At 50.6% G+C, this 19,905-nt stretch overlaps 2 protein-coding genes across 2 annotated transcripts in view; both read right to left on the reverse strand.

Moving 5' to 3' along the window:
• FAM53B (family with sequence similarity 53 member B) overlaps nucleotides 1-19,905 on the reverse strand; it is a 51,982-nt gene that overhangs the window by 30,551 nt on the left and 1,526 nt on the right. Inside the window, exon 2 of the mRNA XM_065672441.1 lies at nucleotides 1,507-1,739. Coding sequence (XP_065528513.1) covers nucleotides 1,507-1,575 — 69 coding nt within the window. The 5' untranslated portion in view covers nucleotides 1,576-1,739. The remainder of the gene's footprint in view (nucleotides 1-1,506; nucleotides 1,740-19,905) is intronic.
• The window catches only part of EEF1AKMT2 (EEF1A lysine methyltransferase 2), a 32,997-nt gene continuing 21,245 nt past the window's right edge, over nucleotides 8,154-19,905 (reverse strand). The window contains exon 7 of the mRNA XM_065672447.1: nucleotides 8,154-8,342. The gene's annotated coding sequence lies outside the window, so the exon portion shown is untranslated. The remainder of the gene's footprint in view (nucleotides 8,343-19,905) is intronic.

A 19,905-nucleotide genomic window follows, 5' to 3' on the forward strand; every position in this document is an offset into this window, starting at 1 on the left:
TCTTGCCCTGCACGCCTGCAGGACACAGCCAGCATCAGATGCTGCCTCTTGCTGCCCAGAGCAGCAGCCACAGGAGATGCTGCCTTGCCAGCACTAAAGCAAGGACATTTTTCCAACAGAGCAATATCCTTCCTTCCCATATTTCCCCCATTTAAGGCAGGATTTAACGCTGCCTCTACCTTGCTTGCCTTCCCTTCCACCATGCACTGCCAGGGCAGGTTGCCCTTCACCCAGCACACTGCACTATCTGCCCAGAAAGCCCAGCTGGAGAGTTTGTCATCCTCACCAAACTTGAGACATTTATATATCTTTTATGCTCAACATGCCTATTTAGAGCTAATCCTGACAGATGCTTCCTGCTGTGTTCCTGCACACCCTTATCTGAGACTCTCAGTGCAGGAATAGCCTTTTGGTCTAATTCCTTCTCGGACTACGAACATCGCTCCTTGAGGACAGAGGAGCAAACATCCACAACCAGCTCTGGGCTTTCTCAGCCCCATGGCCTCACTTGTCCCTTCCAGCATCGTTTCGTCTGTCTGCTGCTCCTCATTTGCTCTTTTGTTGCCTGCTCAACCAGCGTGGTTGCATTTGCATCAGTCCAGCCTGCCAGTAAGACTGTTATGTACTACAGCACTACCCTTTGCCGTCTCCCACTTAATCCTGTTCCCTACTTGCTCATCCTTCTATTAATGATGAGCATCTGCTCACTGTTGGTGAAGCAACTGCTCGCCCATGTTATTCGTGGTGTTGAGTTAATGTTTTTGCTATTGCTTGTTTCATTGCACGCTTACTGAAATTCACATATGCAAAAGCCACAGCACTCCAATCAGTCCCTAATCCCCTGCTCCTTGGATATTAATGCAGCTCGGTAGAAAACAGCGCTATAAACCATCTCCTGTGTCCAGCTCTGGGGCAGCAGCACAAGAGGGACGTGGAGCTGTTGGAGTGAGGCCAGAGGAGGCCACGGAGATGCTGCGAGGGCTGGAGCAGCTCTGCTCTGGAGCCAGGCTGAGAGAGCTGGGCTGGGGCAGCCTGGAGAAGAGAAGGCTCCTGAAGGGGAGACCTGAGAGCAGCTCCAGTGCCTAAAGGGGCTGCAGGGAACCTGGAGAGGGGCTTGGGACAAGGGCCTGTAGGGACAGGCCAAGGGGAATGGCTTGAACCTGCCCGAGGGGAGACTGAGCTGAGCTCTTAGGCAGAAGCTCTTCCCTGTGAGGGTGCTGAGGCGCTGGCACAGGGTGCCCAGAGAAGCTGTGGCTGCCCCATCCCTGGCAGTGCTCAAGGCCAGGTTGGACACAGGGGCTTGGAGCAAGCTGCTCCAGTGGAAGGGGTCCCTGCCCGTGGCAGGGGTTGGAACTGGGTGAACTTTAAGGCCCCTTCCAACCCAAACCATTCCAGGATTCCACAATGTAAAGATCCAGCCCTGCAGCACAAGAAGCCCTTACTGTAAATCTATGGCAAAGCTGTTGGTGGCAAAAGAGCTTTGAAGAAAGCTCTCAGGGTGCTTACCAGCTCAGTCCTGCATGTTACGGAGTCAGCACCTTTGTTTTGCCGCGTTTTGGTTAAGATCATCACCATGGTAATGCAGTCCTGACGGGGAGTCCATCAGGGTCCAGGCGAAGGGCACCAGCAGCTGAGGCCTGGTGAAGCTCCTCTTTCAGTCCATGTTCCTCCAGGAAAGGTTCAGCCCCACCAGCTCCTTGGGGGATGTGCAGGAACAGCCTCTGAGCGTGGAAAACTCCCTGTGTGCATACAGAGAGAACAGCTTTAAGGGACTTGCCTGGGGCATGGAGGGGGGTGTGCTGAGCAAGGGGTGAGTGCTGACCTAAACACACCGCGAGGGTGGCTCCTCCACAGGAGTACTTATGTTAGGGTATGAAACATTGCTGGTGATCCTCTGCACCTCATCAGTGCAGAGCTGTTTCAGGGGATGAGATTGCACGAGCTGGTGGAAGCATGTAATGTGCATGAGGTGATCTGGAGGGATGGAAGTATTTTAGGTAGACAGACAGACAGGTAGATATAGATAGATAGATAGACAGGCAGATGGATGGGTAGGTAGGTAGATATATATATAGGTAGGTAGATAGATAGATAGATTAGACAGATAGATAGATAGACAGACAGATAGACAGACAGATAGATAGATAGATAGATAGATAGATAGATAGATAGATAGATAGATAGATAGATAGATAGATAGATTAGACAGATAGATAGATAGATAGATAGACAGATGGATAGATAGTAGATAGATAGATAGATAGATTAGACAGATAGATAGATAGACAGACAGATAGACAGACAGACAGATGGATAGATAGATGGATAGACAGATAGATAGATAGACAGATAGATAAAGTTTCTTCTGAATCTTCCCTTTGAGAAAAGGAACTCATATCCCCTGTACCGAAGATACCAAGCTTTGAAAGAAGGGCTCATTGAAGCCCCAGGGTTGATCTCACAGCAGCCCTTGCCCCCACACCAGCTGGGAGCAGATGTTCAGCAGAAAAAACCTTTCTAGCATCATCAAGACTGTGGAATCCCCTGGATGGCCCCATCCCATCCCAGTCACTCCCCGATTCCCAAACCATGAAGAGCCCTTTGGAGAAAAAAAAAGGCAAAGAGTTGCCTACAAGGAAGGGGAGAGCTCCCAGCCCTGACATCCTCAGGCCACACCAGACCTCCTGATCCTTACCTATTCCTTAGGTAGGAAAAGCTAACGGCTGCACAATGAGCACATGTCGAGAACTGCAAGCCAGGCTTACAGAGCACCACGCAGACCTGACCATCAGCTCTGCCTCACCTCCTGCCATCCTCGCCCATTGACTTACTCTGTGTAAAAGCAGACAGATTGCGCTTCAAATCTGATTATAGAAAACAGTGTTTTCCCCAACCCACTCCTCTAATCGTGTCTTGCTATTTGCCTTGCAGGTAACAACCAAAACCACCATTTGCACTGATCTTGCACCATGCAGTCAAAACCCAACCGTGATATTTAAGGACAATATTTGAGAGTATGCCTCAAACAAGTATTAAACCTCATCATGAACTGATACGGCTTCTGTTCCCAGCTCATAAATCATCTTCCCTGTGTTTACTGGGATTAGAGCTTGTGATGGAGTTATCAGTAGCTCATTTGAAGGCCAGCTGGCTGGTAAAGAAAAATCACCTTCTATTCTTGTGTGAGGATAAAGTTCATGCAGAGTGCAAAGCCAGGAGTGGGAATCAATACAGCTCCCAAAGATTTACCCTTCCCAAGGGCCCCTGCTACAGTCTCCAGCTTCTTATGAGACCCTGGTGGGTTTATAATATGCAATTTATTGGTAGCTTCATCATTAACTTCTGGGCAACCCAGTGACCAAATGGAAACCGACAAATGGAAAAGTAAAGCTTTTTAGACCATCAAAATGACATAATCTGTGAGCCCAGATCACATATTCATGCTATTTATATACTGTATATATGGTATTTATGGTAGCCTGGGTTCATGCGAGGAGATCATGACGCAAGGGAGGATGGGGTGGCTGAAGGACCAGTTGACTAACACAGCAACATATCCCCATCACTCCCAGCAATGCTGGAGGCAGCTCAGGCACCTCTGTTACAGCAGATGGACCCCCAAGTTACGCTCAGGAGCCTTCCCCCATGCTGGGGATGGCCTGGGGACATCAAGCTCTTTGCCAGGAACAAGCAGATAGAGCCACTGTACGGTCATTAAGAAGCTCCACAGGACTTCTACATTTCTGCATTCTGATGGTCCTTGCATCAAACCTATTGGCACGCAGCAAGACCTACAGGTCCTGTTCAGGGCATGGCTGCTTACACCAGGCTCTGAGCAAACACAAGGCAAGGAGATGCTCCCTAAAAAGAGCTGCATGTAAGAGGGAAAAGATCTTAGAACTTCAGATTGGTTTGTGTTGGAAGGGACCTTAAAGCTCACCAGCTCCACGTCCCTCTTGTGCCGTTGCCCCAGAGCTGGATCACGACTGCAAGGGGGGGGCTTCCCAGAGCGCAGTAGAAGGGGAGAATCCCTTCCTTCTGCTGATGCTCACGCTCCTTTTGACATGATGAGGATGAGGAGCAGGGGGCTCTGGGAGGCTCCAGCCTTCCCCCAGCACTAAGGAAACCCCCAGAGTGGTGCCCTGCTGCTCCCTGCACCTTGGCATAGATGCCTAAAACACAGGACAGGGACTAAAACCACCCAAGGTCTATATTTTTATCTGCCACAATCTTGGCTGTCCCTGATCCTAGCACCAAAACCAGGATGCTTGCTGCGGGGCTGGACTCACTCTGCTTGGGATGATGCTGGGGCCATCCCCAGCACATTGGCAGTGTGGGGAGTGAAGATCAAACAACTTTCCGAGCAGCACGAAAGCAGTTAAGCACAGCTCCTGGTTAACAGGGTATGATTCCTCAGGAATAATTACCTTTCCCTAAGGTAATGGTTAATGTTGGTGCTGCAGACTCCTACACACACCCGGGCGTGCGGCAGCCAGCAGGCAGGAACAGCGGCAAGTACAGGCAGATGCTCCCTGCCCGCGCCGGACAGGCTGCGGCACACACCACTCACACCCCCCTGTTCCACTGCATCTAATGCAGTAACACAGCCCTAACGATAACAAATCGGCAGTTAACACCACCCAATGTTGGGTCCGAGGTGCACTTTTAGGTCTGGGCTCCTGTTCAGTACCGCTTGGTTGGGGTTTGAAACCATCCCCAGTGAGAAAGTGCAATAAAAAGGAGAAGTTCCCAGTGAAATTGGATCTTTGGCTCCTCATCCCGCTTCACTGGGCTCCTGATACATGGTGTGACCCAGCACGGTCCTGCCCCGTCATGTCCCTGGGATGCAAACAAGTGCTGTGGGATAGAAACACTTCTGCAGAGCCAGGATGGGCTCCCCATCGACTCAGAGGAGGAAACTACTGCGTATTTATAGACTGGAGGCTTTCACACACACACACACGTGCTAATGAAAAGATGCTCTTCAGGGACCATTCATTATTTTAAGACATGTATTTCCTCACTTGCAATCAGATAAAGGAACTATCTTCATCCTGTCATCAAGGTTAAGTTCAGACCTGGGCCATGGCCACTGGGCTCAACAGGATCTCCTGAGCTGTACAGAGCCCTCACAAGCAGCTCTAGTGCATGGAAACACCCAAACCATGATTTTTTCCATGGGCATTGCTTCAAAATACAGGCTGAGAGGAAAAGACCTCAGGATTCAGCAAGCTGTTGGGTCTCTGCCATGGCTGGAGGGAGCCTGAACAGTAACCACTATCATAAACCCACAATCCAGCCCCAGCAGTACTCTTCATGAAGACTGAGGACCAGAATCACACATTTCCACCTGTGGGACCACCACCCCTGTACAGAAAACATTCAGTCTCTAAGAATGCATCTCCAGACACACACACACTGACATGAAACCTATTTACAGGCAGGAAGGGATGGGAGGAACGAGGAGCCCGAGCTGTACTTTGCATGCTGATACACCTTGCGAGCCATACAGTAGGATCACTCTCGGAATATCAATCATCCGCCCCTGTGAACTATTAATGTTGTTCAAAGCCTCCAGGGAAAAGCCACGAGCCGTGCAGGACCCTGCTCCCAACCCCATGCTCCAGCACTGATCCCTGTGCTGTGCCTGAATATTCCTTCAGGCCTGCACATAAGGTTTTCCCAAAGCCCTGCGAGAGGACAAGAGAAGCATTCCTCACCTTTGCCTTCTGAATGAAACCAAGAGGTGCCCATCCGACTCCAGGCAGAGGATTCCCAGCCACTTCCAAATAGCTCCCAAACGCATTGAAAGAGGAGGAAGGACAAACACCCAAGCCCAGCCTTCGTCCCTGGCGTAGCTGCGGACTTGGCTCCATCACCACCAGCAGCGTCATTCCAAAACGCTACAGTACAACCTAGGGCATGCTTTGGCTTAGCAAGAAATATTCCTGTTTCCACACCATGAAGTCTGGCTCCAGAGAGCCAACGCTGATGCTATCCAAAGGCACACAGAGCTTCGGGAGGCAAGGCTGGAGCAAGCCAAGTGTTGCAGCTCAGCGCATCTTCCAGCAGCCGCTGCCCTGAGGCTTATCCCAGAGCAGGAGGGTTTGGTAACGCCGGTTCATAAGTCTCAAATGCCATCAAAGGAGCAACAAATACGAGAGGGAAGACACAGCAGTTTGAGCTACACAGCTCTCTGAGAGGAGAAGCAATAAATGCAGCTTGGCAGAGGAAAACACCAACCTCTGAGCAGAAAACAAGGGGCTGAGCAAAGAGCCGCTGGGATTGCGGTATTGGTTTAACGCAGTTTAGACCCACACGTCTGAAGAACCAAACCTCACCCCTCCAGGCCAAACTCTGAGCATGTTCCTAAGGCTTAACAACCCTCCCCTCACACCAATTAAACCCAAATTCCCCTCCTGCTGCGCAGAGCCCCAATTCTCCATGCGCACAAAGGGCTGCGGAACCCAGCACACCACAGGCTATCAGCCCACTTTCAAACAGTACAGGTAACTTACAAGGAAGCGGGGGAAATAGGCAAAACTGGTTACTGCAAGTGGAAACTGTGGGGTTTAAGGCTTTCTACAGCATCATGTTACAATCTTTATCCAAACGAAAAACCTTCCCCCCCATTCCCCATCATTTTGCTTCTTAGGAGGGATCTGGGGCCACGTTGAGTCTCCTCATTGCACTGCCTGCGTCACCATCAGTGCTCTGGCCAATGCCAAGAGGTCCATCTTCAGCTTGATGGTTTACTGCATTATAAACCTGGAAAACTCCTGGAAGCCTGTCATTTGCAGGTAACTAGATGTGGGCTCATTCCTTCGCTCAGGCAATAATTTGCCTTCTGCACCAGGACTATGAGGTGCTCAGCTCTGGGAGGTTTGCTCCCCTTGCTTGAGCACTCTGGCACACCATCAGGGAATCCTGATTTCATTGATGGGTTAAAATCCTCCAGTAAGAGTGAAAGATGCCATTGACAGCCTGAGAAGAAGCCTTCACACTCTGAAAATGCCCCGCGGACTAGTCCTGAGTAAACAGGATCATGAGGCAGCGCACGTGACTTCAAAGGACAGAATTTCCATGGATGCAGCCGCGTCAGGATCATCCCTTGGGACTCTGTCAAGAGGAAAGAGCTGCCCAGGCTGCCCAGCCATCGGTGCACAAAGGCTGCAGCACTGCCCTGGCTCACCCTGAGCTTGCAGTAACCTTCTCCTGCTCCATAGGGTTGTTTCCAGCTCCTGGAGAAGGGCTCTGGTCCAGGAGACCATGCATCCTGCAAGGCTCTCCCGTCCTACCTGGCAAGGACTGAGGCTCGCCACATGCTCCAGGTACTCAGAAGTCACCAGCCAAAGACAAGGAACAATACAATGTCTTCCTCTGCCTCCTGCTTGCAGCTCGATGACACTTTTCCAGGGCTAACAAGATAAAGATGCACTTTGAGCATTACTTAATAACTAAAAGCCTTGCCTACACTCAGCATCTTTAACAGCCAGCACAGCAAAAGGGAAAGCAGCAACAGGTTGTGTTCAAGGTGACCATTGCTCCATAGGTCTGCACAGCTTCAAGAACCGCATCACCTCTTTGCTTACAACCAACAGCTTCATGCAGGAATGAGGATCTCACTACCACAGCCCAACGTTCACATGTGCCACAGAGCTGCCAATGCAAGGCAACCCAGATGGAGCCAACCTCTATAGCCACACTAATAGAACCTACAGGCAGAAGGAGCCCAAGGGTAACCACAACAGCACCCATCTCCGGGGGTTGCATTAAGAGCAGAGAATCCCACGTACGGCCGCTGAGGATGGACATGTACAACCTTATGGAGGTCTAAGACTAGCCCTTACTAACAGGAACAATGGATGTACCAGGGTCCTGCACACAACCCACAATTAATTACTAAGCAAACAGAAGTCTTATTTCAATCCAATCCCTTGCTCCAAATGCCTGGGCATCACCTCAACCTGATAACAAAGGCAGCAGGTCTCCAACACTCTGAACCCCAAACCGCACATCCAAACCTACCTAGCCTTTAGAGAGAGCCTGGAATCCAGGCTCACATCCAGATCTACATGTTTGGGTTGGACCTGACGTACAGGCAAGCTCTCACCAAAAATAAGAGCAATTAAGGAAAATTACACACCATCTAGTTGAGTAAAACACATCAGGTTTATTGCCCCCGTGCTCTCAGGGAATAGGAGTGGCAGGGGGAAGACTCCCTTACACAGGAGGGGCGAAAGGGACTGAAAGGATAAGGAAGGGGCAGAGGTGCTTTGTCTCAACATCTTAGCTTGAAGAAAATGGTGCTGGCAGTGACTTTGCCTTTTCCTCCCTGGCAACTGAAAAGGAAAAGAAGAGAGCAAAATTAGTCATTGCAAAACAGCAACCGGGAAGCGAGAGGTGTGAGCAAGGAGACGGCCGGTCTCCAGCAGAGAAGTGCCAAGTAGATGTGCAAAGAGGCTGCACAGGACCCAGCTTGCTGCACAACACCTCATGCGTGGTAGGTAAAGAGAAGAGCACGCGCATTTGGAGCACTAACTCCGATATCCCTTGGCTGCACACACGTTTTCCAGGAGGACCAGCATCAGACCTTCATTGAATGGTTGTGTTGGAAGGGACCTCAAAGCTCATCCAGCTCCAACCCCTGCCACAGGCAGGGACACCTTCCACTAGTGCAGCTTGCTCCAAGCCCCTTGTCCAACCTGGCCTTCAACACTCCCTGTCCGGCCACATGCAGGACTGATGTCCAGCTTGAGGGTGCACCCCCAGCACAGCGCTCTGCCATGGAGCAATGCTGGGGCCAACTTAACACAGACCCACTGTAGCACTGGGGGCAACACAAAGCAAAGCTCAGCCCCATGAGCCCAGCAGGACTGGCCCCAGGAGAATGCAGCCCTCCCAGGAAGCACACTGGTTTGGGGACACACACTGCCAGTATTTCTGCATGGCACCATATGGACACAGTATCCTACAGGATGCTCTTAGTCCAAACAACTGTATACATGGCACATTCTCTTTGAGCAAACCTGCAATCATTGCCCAATCTGCTCGACTTTTGAGTAGTGTTTCCAGGGAATACTGGAAATACTGGACCAAGGGCTGTCTGTGAAGCAGAGCAGCTGAAGCAGCAGCAGCAGGTCCCACAAACCATCTCACCTTTCTGCTTCCCCCCCAACTTGTGAGATTTATGACAAGAATCTGCAGTGCTCTGTGAGACACTGTGAGTGTTGGCCACGCTCCCAAACGCTGAGGAATTGCTGAATTGAGAATTGCTCTACTGCTTAATCTCAACAACGAGGGATGCTGAACAAGCCAGCAGAGTCCAGGTTTGCTTTTAATTACCTCTCAGAGCGTGCTGCTCTAGTAAACAGACGCAAAACCCACTAGTTCTTGTTTCTTCCTTATGTTCTTTGCCCATATACAACCTGAAATGGCTGAGATGGAGACAGCAAACACAGCCCCACCATGCCACTTCTACTGACTTGCTTCTCAAGCATAAGCAGTTCCAAATAGCACATGAACTCATCTTAATGCCTACCTCTGTAACACGATGTTCACCTACTCACAGCCAGACAATAACGCTCTGAGGGCTAAGCAGGTTTCTTGGCCAGCATGGGCTCCCCTCCTTGCTCCAGAGCTCTTGGGGTCTCTGTGAGAGGCACATCTTGGGGCTGCAGTAACTGTGATGCTTTTTGCTCATCACTGACCACCAAAAGCCCACCACATGGACCAAGCATGAGCAAGATCTGGGGCATCTCCTAGTGCAATTGAGGAAACCTTGCCAAAGGCAAGAATATCACTGCTCTCAGAACAGATTTGGATACCGCTTGCGAGTCAGGTTTCTCCCTTTTTGAGGCTGAGATGGAGAGCTGGTAAAGGCTGAAGGCCCCCAAAGAACGACCTGAATTTAAAGCAGGGCACTACTGGGTGTATGCGTTGATTGCCAGACTTCACATCATCTCCTGCCATTTCCCCTTCATGGATAAATACCTCGAGAGTGCAGAACCATCACCTGAAGCCCAGCAAAATGATCACTTAGGACCTTCCAAACCTGAAGTGATCGACCTGAACTAGGCAGGCAACACTTTAAGAGCCTCAAATGCTTCCACCAGACAGCTTCTGAGCCCACAGAGGGTACCACACATACCCGCCACCACCTGCAAACCCTATGAGGCCACTGTTTGCATTAGACAAAAGCACTTTGGCAATCTCTGGGGTTTCATTCCTCAGCTGAGAAATAGCTTTCAAAGAGCTCCTTGGCTCCTGAAGGACAAACCTAAAGCCTTTAGTAATCCTCCCAGCGACTGCAAGGCACATTTCCCTGCTGTTTGTCCAGTCGTTGCCATCAACATTGGCAAGAGGAAGGTACAGCAGCGGCACGGCCATGGAAGGAAGAAGTCCTCTGGGGGTGGGAAGCCTCTGCCCACGCTGCCACCTCCATCTCTCCAGCACGCTGGGAATGGATTTCCAAGGCCTGCACCTTCCATAAATCTCTTTAAGGAACGAGGAGCCAAACATCTGTGAGTTGTCTGAATTAGTGTGAATCTGGCAGACTGAACAGCAAACTTGTATCGCCCCGCAGCCTTCGAATCGCTTGTTTTCCTCGGGTTCATTAAATACATAACAATCTGTTACCAGAAGACAGTTCCTACGTGCAGGGGCTGCCAAGGAGCTGGGTTTGATAATGCTGGTGGAGATGCGGAATGTGTGAGGAGGAGAGGGGGGCTCTTCCTAAGGCAGCAGGGTAGGGAGAAGATGGGCTGTATCCACCCTGCCTCCTCCAGCAACTGCCCACCACGAGGCAAAGGCTGTCTCTGACATGTAAACCTGGTGCATAGAATCATAGAATATTTTGGGTTGAAAAGGACCTTAAGATTATCCAGTTCCAACCCCCTGCCCATGGGCAGAGACATCTCACACCAGACCATGTCATCCAAGACCCTGTGTCCAACCTGGCCTTAAACACTGCTAGGGATGGAGCATTTATCACTTCTCTGGGCACCCTGTGCCAGCGCCTCAGCACCCTCACAGGGAAGAGCTTCTTCCTTATATCTAACCTGAACTGAGACAAGCAGGGGGAGATGCCTTCAAAAGCCAAGGATGCCCTGCAGCATCATCCAAACTGGGATGACGATGCTGCACTCAGGAGAACCAGACTCTGTGAGGGTCATTCACACTGGTGAGCAGAGCCCTGGGCACAAAGCATCCCTGAAACTGGAGTTCTGCACTGCTGCTGGGCAAGCCTGGGGCCCAGGCATGCCATGAAGGCATCGCCAACACCGAGCCACGGGCAGAATGGTCTAATGCTGTGATGAGGAGTAGCACTGGAGGCTTCACCTTCCCTCAAAAGAAGCCTTTTGCTGCGAGGAAGAAGTCAAAGCAAACACCCTCTCACCATGTTTACCCATTCAAATCAAAGCCAGAGCAGCACCGAAACGCGCCCGACAGCATTTCCACGGAGTCATTCATTGAGAGCTTGGACTTGGGTTTCAGCTTCTAATACAGCAGGGAGGCTGGAATAATCGAGAATCTGTTGCCCTAACACACTGTGAACTCCTACGAGGTGTCAGCAGCACGTAGAGCCCAAACCTCCTGCAGGTTTGGCTCCTTCGGGTGCCCGCCAAGGGAAGGGCAGTGAAACGCCTTCCCCCATTCCATGTAATCCTGGGGTACAACGAGCTGCCTCTCGGTACCACCAAAGAGAGGTACCCACAGGGCAGACAGTTCTTGCAGAAGACAGTGTTCTCAGTGTTAGGATGCTTTATCCCCTGGAGATGCCTAATTCCCAAGCAGCTGGAGCAGGGCAGCATGAGCCCCACTGTAGCTTGGCATCCATAAAAGCCCAGATCTTGCAACTCATCTTGGAGATGGGGGAAAAAAAGGGTTAAAAAATAAGAAAGTGAGTGGAAATGAAAACAGTCCCTGCTTTTATTTGGGCTGGCAGAAACACCATCCTGCCCAGCCTTCCTCGAGCTCATTTATGGCAGTGTGAACATGCAGTAAAGGCAGGGGAAGAAAAAAACCCAGCTGCATTTTCCACCCCAAGAGTCTCCATCTCTGGGTAGTCTCCATATATCCCTCTTTCTCCCACCTCAAAGGTGAAAATTAGGAGGAGAAACAGATTCCTTTGTGCTGTGCAAATGAGAAGCCCAAAGGACAGAGAGGTCTGGTCCCAGCAGCAGCGTGGTGTGAACCAGGAAGCATCCTGAGGAGAACTGACCTAAATCATGCTGCATCCCATCCCGGCTCCAGAGCTTCCAGCAGGCTATCGGGAAGGGAACCGTGCCAGTGCACAAACATGAATGATTGCCCAGTACAAACAGGGTAGCAAAAATGTCCACCTTCATCCCATGGAAAAACACATACCAACTTCCTACGCTAATGAGTGAAGGAATTAATGGATCCTAGAGTTTGTAACTCGTTATGAAGTCCCTAAAATAACACCACCACCTTAAAATGCATGGGAATGCAAGTTAAACATCAGAGTCTGTTAGGAAACCATGGCAGTGGGTTGGAACTGGACGAGCTTTAAGACCCCTTCCAACTCAAAACCATGCTAGGATTCTATGAAACAAGGCACAGGTCCTTTTCTAAACATTAAGGACAACACGGACAACATTGCTCTATCAGAAAGAACAGCAGGAACACCATGCATGAAGCAGAAAAGGAAGAAATGGTCAATATATACTTTAACACCACGCTAAGGAGAAAGAATGATATGGTCAGGTTTGTCAGGAGTAACTGGGAATGATATTAAACAGCAGGCACTAAATATAGCTCTTCCTTAAACAATAGCTCCGAATACTTTACACCTTCAAAGTTTATAAGATCCTGCCAAAAACCCTCTGGAGCCGTGACCGCCGATGCTCCCCAAGGACAGGCACAGCCCCGAGAAGGAGCCCTGCAGAGCTCAGGTTTCTGTGCAAGGACGGGGAGCCAGGAAGCACAATCACCAACAGAGAAATGAGCTCTCAGCTCACTGATGCCTTTGTGCTGCGAAAGGGGAGCGCTGCTACAACAGACTTCATCGGAGCGCAGAGACATGGATGACAGTTATCGATAACTACTTCCCTGACACATCTCAGACAGGCCTGCAAATAAACTGGCTTCAATAGAAACTGGGCTTTCACCTTCTGCCATGTAGTATTTCTGGCAGCAATTGGGAAGGAAAGGGGAAAATCAGTGCTGTGTAAGTGACTCAAAACTGGCAGAGAACAAAGCGACAATACAGAATGGAGAGAAGCAACCAGCAGGGTTTTAACTGAGATGTTAAGATCATCAAATCCCAGCCTGGTTTGTGTGGACGGGACCTTAAAGCTCATCCAGTTCCAACCCCTGCCACGGGCAGGGACCCCTTCCACTGGAGCAGCTTGCTCCAAGCCCCTGTGTCCAACCTGGCCTTGAGCACTGCCAGGGATGGGGCAGCCACAGCTTCTCTGGGCACCCTGTGCCAGCGCCTCAGCACCCTCACAGGGAAGAGCTTCTGCCTAAGAGCTCAGCTCAGTCTCCCCTCTTTAAAACTTAAAAGCCATTAAAGATACTGCTTAAGAAATATACTGCTTAAAAGACACTCACCTCAAAGACAGAGGCACATCCCCAGGCTCCAGCACTGCACAGGCATGTGCGAGATAGGACCATGGGCTGGATAAATGTGAGATCTCCAGGAGCATAAGAGATGGTATTGCCTCTGTGCTCTGCACTCCACAACCACTACACGCACTGCACGCAGGCACTACTAGAGCCTTCAATGAAGTCTGGTTAAGGTCTGAAGATCCCAGGAGTAACTGAGGAGCACCTAAGGCACGAGTACAGCTCCACAGGGGAAGTGTTAACTGCTCAGGGACACGCTGGCCGCTTTCAGAGAGGTGAGAAGGTCCAAGCAGGTCCTTCGGAGGGAGCAGAGCAGCTGTACAGCACCCAGCGCTGTGGGAAGTCAGAACTACGCAGATTCCAAGTGAGGGCAAAGTGCAACGTGTTCCTGAAGAGCCCGTGCAAGAAATGACCAGCAGAACAAATGGCTGCAGTGGGTTCTCCATCAGCACTATGTCTGCTTCTCTGCACTGGATGGCTTTCATGCTCCAGCAAGAATTAATTCAGAGGACTACTAAAACTGGTGATACACGGAGCAGTCACCGGGAGCGTGGCTCTCCTGCCTCAATGCCCTTCGCCTCAAGTTTGCTGCTGCATCCCCATCGTGTCCCAGCACAGTCACTGGGGTGGCACAGGGAGGAGCAGAAGGGAGGTTGCAAAGCAGCCCCTCCACAGGCTGGATGGGATCTTGTTTTGGATCTAGCACAGCTCCTTTTAAACCTGCCACCTTCATGGTGTATCGTGGGGGTACGCAAGAGATAGGCCCAGGAAGGGCATTGACAGCACAATCCATCACATTGGACAGTTGGATTATTTGATAAATTAAGTTTAAAATACTTAATAACTAACCCAAAACCTCCATGGAAAAAGTAATCTATCGACAACGTGAACCATGGGCAACTGAAAAAGTGGGTGAGAGTCTCTAAATGGAGCTCTTTGACCAGAGAAGCTGTGGCTGCCCCATCCCTGGCAGTGCTCAAGGCCAGGTTGGACACAGGGGCTTGGAGCAAGCTGCTCCAGTGGAAGGGGTCCCTGCCCATGGCAGGGGTTGGAGCTGGATGAGCTTTAAGGTCCCTCCAACCCAAACCAGGCTGGGATTCTATGATTCTATGAATAACTAAATCTTCATTAACCATGATGCTTTCACTCCAAGAAGTACCATCCATCGCACTGCATTCCAATTATAACACAACCGATAGCCCAATAAAGAGCCAATCTTTATCTGAATTAACAGAGAAGAAACAAAACTGAATGTAGACAGTTTTAGCGCTTTCTGTATCTTTATAATTGCAATGGATCTTCACTTTTGGCACACAATTGTAGCTTTTGGCATCTACTGAACAGTATTAAAACTTGCCCTTTCAAAAGTATTTGTTCCTAACAGCTTGGACAAAGAAAGCATGAGATAATGGGGTTAATATATACTTGAAGTGATTTTATAGCATTGACAACTATTACGCAGCACACCAGGACGCTGTTTTCAATAATGTACATGTAAGCACACAAATACAAAACTCAGTTACTTTGACTTTCCCACATCATTTGGAACAAGAAATTGCATCACCCAGCCTAACTGTGCTGCTAGGCTGTCCCAGAATCCCAGCCTGGTTTGGGTTGGAAGGGACCTTAAAGCTCACCCAGCTCCAACCCCTGCCACGGGCAGGGACCCCTTCCACTGGAGCAGCTTGCTCCAAGCCCCTGTGTCCAACCTGGCCTTGAGCACTGCCAGGGATGGGGCAGCCACAGCTTCTCTGGGCACCCTGTGCCAGCGCCTCAGCACCCTCACAGGGAAGAGCTTCTGCCTAAGAGCTCATCTCAGTCTCCTCTCTGGCAGGTTAAAGCCATCACGCCTCTTCCTATCCCTCCATACACTTGCGAAAAGCCCCTCTCCAGAGCTCCTGCAGGTCCCCTTTAGGTATGAAAAGACTGTTGTAACATCCTTCCAGGCTGAACAACCCCAGCTGTCCTAGCCAGAGACATGACCAGTTGTCTTCATTAACACTCTTTTCCTTCCCTAACATTTCCCAGTGGTGCAGAATAGCGACAACGGCAGTTGTACAACTGGGGCAACTGAGGCAGAGGAGCATGAAGTCTTGTGTCGGGTCACTGCAAGAGCATCATGGGCAAAAGGACAGAAAAGAAGTTTCTTAAATGCAAGTTAAGTGCATAATGTGTTTCAATTTGTCCCTGAGGAGCCCTTGGATTTAGAAGCAGCATGCGGGGTGCATCTCTTGACCCCCCCCAGTCCAGACTGGACACCAATGCACCTTGACAGCAGCGATGTCCTGTACCATCACCCCAAGCCCCTCTTCTCCTCTGCTATCAGAAAGCTTTTTGGTCCTTGCTTTCGAGGGCTGGTTTTGAGCAGTGAGGGAAAGCGGGCTTTCCAGCTGCTGAATCAGAGCTTGCCAGATTCCATCTTTACGAACCCTCGGAGACGTAACGATATATAGCACAAAACAGCCACAAAGTGAAACTCTTCTTTCACTCCAGTCCCATACCTACCGCACAGCACAAACCCTGAAATTTGGCTGCCGAAAGCAAAAGCTATGGCCAAGATCCATGAATATAGGGAATGATACAGCCCAAGGGATGCTTCAAATGGACTACAGAGGAGTGACACCAATGATGCTGCTATATTTAATCCTCTAAAAGCAAAAACCATGACCAAGTTTCTCTTGGGTGCATTTTGGGTTAGGGGGAATGCACAGAAACTCAATGCACCAGAACAGATTTTTTGCACTGGCTCAACCAGTTCTTAAAATACTACTCAAATATGGCAATTATGGAGCCAGACTTGCCTGGGAGCTCCCCTACCCGTGGGTGCAGGGACCCGCAGCCTGTGGTGCCGGAGCAGCCATGCTTCATGCAGGCTTTGGGGCTCCTCCAGGTCAGTCTGATGCAGGTTCTTCCTTCCATGCACTTCAACTTCTAACATATCTGATCTTATTTGAGGTTTACAGCACATGTTAGAGCATAGAATCCCAGCCTGGTTTAGGCTGAAGGGACTTTAAAGCTCATCCAGCTCCAACCCCTGCCACGGGCAGGGACCCCTTCCACTGGAGCAGCTTGCTCCAAGCCCCTGTGTCCAACCTGGCCTTGAGCACTGCCAGGGATGGGGCAGCCACAGCTTCTCTGGGCACCCTGTGCCAGCGCCTCAGCACCCTCATACGGAAGAATTTATTCCTAATGTCTAATCCAAATCAACCCTATTTCATCTTAAATCCAAAGCAACCCTATTTCATCTTAAAGCCATTCCCCTTGTCCTGTCTCTACAGGCCCTTGTCCAAAGCCCCTCTTGGTATATAAGATGTGGTATCTTACGTATGAACCATACCAAACCTCATAGGCTTCAACTCACGGATCAACCACCTGAAGCCAGAACAAATGCTTGCTGTAAATTAACTCCACGACGACACTTAATGCTCAATGCCCACTTCGCCTGTTGATGACTAAAGGCTCCCACATGCAAGCCTGCGCTATCAGAGCTCACACCAGCTTGGCAGGCCTTCAGAAACAACTCCTGCTTGGGAATTCTTCTCTCTCTGGAGGCAGCCAACTCGTAAAGTCTGGAAAAACAAACCAGCCCGTGGATCTGCTCCCTGATTCACTGCACCAGAGCCACGCTCTGCACTGCTGCAATGCACACCCAGCTGGGTCGTGGGCAGCCGGGTGCACTGTGACCTTGGAAAAGTCCTTTTTCACATTCCAACACTGCTCATAGGGATACTTGAGTGCAGCGGGGCTGCTCTGACCTCCTCCAAGGAATGTATGGAAGGTCTCATCTCCATAGAAAGCGGTGCTGGGGAGCGGGCTCAAGCAGGGAGCCTTCCCCAGGAAGACTGAATGCCCCGTCAGGCCCAGAGGAGTAAGTAGCAGGGTGGAAAATTCCCTTCCCTTTGCCTGATCAGTTTATATATAGCTCTCTGGGGAGCAGACGTGCTGGAGGAGCTGCTGGTTTGGTGGTGGTTTAGCACAGCCCCACAGGGACCCCTGCAACACAACCTACAGCGTGCTAGAGGAGGCTGCCAATGGGCGGCTATTGCCACAACGCTTCCAGCACCGCATCGGACCAGGCACGGAGGACCACGGGTAGACACAGCCCTCTGCTGCTCAACAGCCCTCCTCCTTCTCGTTCTGTTTCCCCGAGTCAGCAGCTTTGCTTCCTCTTCCTCCTCCTGCCCATTTTGGGGGAGAAAAGAGCAAAAATAAGTCAGCCAAGGGGAGAACTTGCTTGAGGAGCTTCAAAGGAGTGACCTCCTCAGCTCCTCTGATGGCCTGGTCCCCCATGGCCACACTATAAATGTGGGTTGTCATTGTGGAGGTGTTTTCACCCTAGAAGAGAGTCCTGCTGAGTGCAGACTTGATGCAAAGGCTCTGCTTCCCCTCTCTCTCCTCTGTAACGTGGGAAGGAGACCCAACCCCTCCAGGCTGAGCTCTCCAAGGAGCTATGAGCATCTCTGGCACCTAGCCCTGCCCCAGCCTGTCAGTCCAAAGTCTGCTCTGCCACAGATTAACATTCATTAGGGCTATTTCCCAGCAAAAACCATTCTATAAACCATGTGAAATGGGAAGGGAACAAACCCAAACCCAACCCTTTCAACCTGGGGCGTCCCCTTTTCTACCTGACATTTGACAAGGGAAGCACAAACTGCGTCCATCCCAATGAAGATCAAGGAAAGAAACTCTACAGCACATGATAAGAAGGAAATGAAAAGGAAGAACAGCCTCAAACCACACAGCTATCGTTTGAGAATTCAGGAGTCAACCAGTAACAACAAAACGGACAAACTGGATTAAACCTCATCCCCTCTCCATCACCCTTGAGGCCACGTATTTCTGCACAGAAATATGGGTGTTTGGGCAAAAAGGTGTATGTCTCGTTCTATCTCAAGCTGTCCACAAGCAAAGCAAGCCTGTGATACTAAAGGAAATTAATCACATATAATTAACTGAAGCAGATTTGGGGATTTATATCAGTGTACATTTACCTATTGTTGCCCAAAGAAGTGGTTTATGCTCCATCCCTGGCAGCGTTCAAGGCCAGGCTGGACAGAGCCTTGGGTGACATGGTTTAGTGTGAGGTGTCCCTGCCCATGGCAGGTTGGAACTGGATGATCTTAAGGTCTTTTCCAACTCAAATCAGTCTGGGATTCTGGGATTCTATTTGCATGTTTATGCACATGTATTGATGTATGCAGGTTTCCATAGCTGAAAATCAGCCTCCATCAGCACTGGCTCTGCCCCACAGTCTGCCTGATCTCCATAGATAAACATCGGGATCTCACTCACACAAATCAATTATCTGCTGCATTTAATTCGCCCTGATTTTCCATGCAAAGTTCTGCACTCGACAGCCTGATCTTCCTCCCAAAGGCCATCTGCTTTCTATAACCGATGTGGTTTCTAGACACCTTGGCCCAGTGCAGAGCTGGGAATCGCCAGATTTCCCTCCCTGCTCTGCGTTTAACCTGGAAGTGAGGATGTCTGGATCCAGGGATTCTATTGCAGAGCCGCCAGCACGCGTGGCCGTGCTCCACGTGGCTGTGCTCAGTGGGGAGTCCTCTGCTCTTTTGAAGTGGAGAGGTGGAAACAATTCCACAGCAGGTTGTTTAGACTGGGGATTCTGCTTGGGGTTTTTTCCCCCACTTTTGAAAGTGAGGAGGTTGTGTCCTTCTCCCATTAAAGTGCCTCCAGCATGGGGTGAACAGGCTGTGAGGCTGAGAGAGCTGGGCTGGGGCAGCCTGGACAAGAGAAGGCTCCTGAAGGGGAGACCTGAGAGCAGCTCCAGTGCCTGAAGGGGCTGCAGGAAACCTGGAGAGGGGCTTGGGACAAGGGCCTGTAGGGACAGGCCAAGGGGAATGGCTTGAACCTGCCCGAGGGGAGACTGAGATGAGCTCTTAGGCAGAAGCTCTTCCCTGTGAGGGTGCTGAGGCGCTGGCACAGGGTGCCCAGAGAAGCTGTGGCTGCCCCATCCCTGGCAGTGCTCAAGGCCAGGTTGGACACAGGGGCTTGGAGCAAGCTGCTCCAGTGGAAGGGGTCCCTGCCCGTGGCAGGGGTTGGAGCTGGATGAGCTTTAAGGTCCCTTCAGCACAAACCAGGCTGGGATTCTATGATTCCATGCACAGCCCTAATCTGCACCCCTGAGCCTGCCATGCTGGAGCCGAGTCTAACACACCCACCACCACAAGCATCCTCAGCCTCCTGAGGACTTTTACGAACAGAGAAATAAACCAGAAGCTCTGTTCAGACCCACAGTGAGCCAGGACAGGCAAGGACAGGGCAAACCGCTCTGAAATTCAGGTTTTTCAC

The sequence above is a fragment of the Lathamus discolor genome, chromosome 3 (genome assembly GCF_037157495.1).
Source record: "Lathamus discolor isolate bLatDis1 chromosome 3, bLatDis1.hap1, whole genome shotgun sequence".
Lineage (NCBI taxonomy): Eukaryota > Metazoa > Chordata > Aves > Psittaciformes > Psittacidae > Lathamus > Lathamus discolor.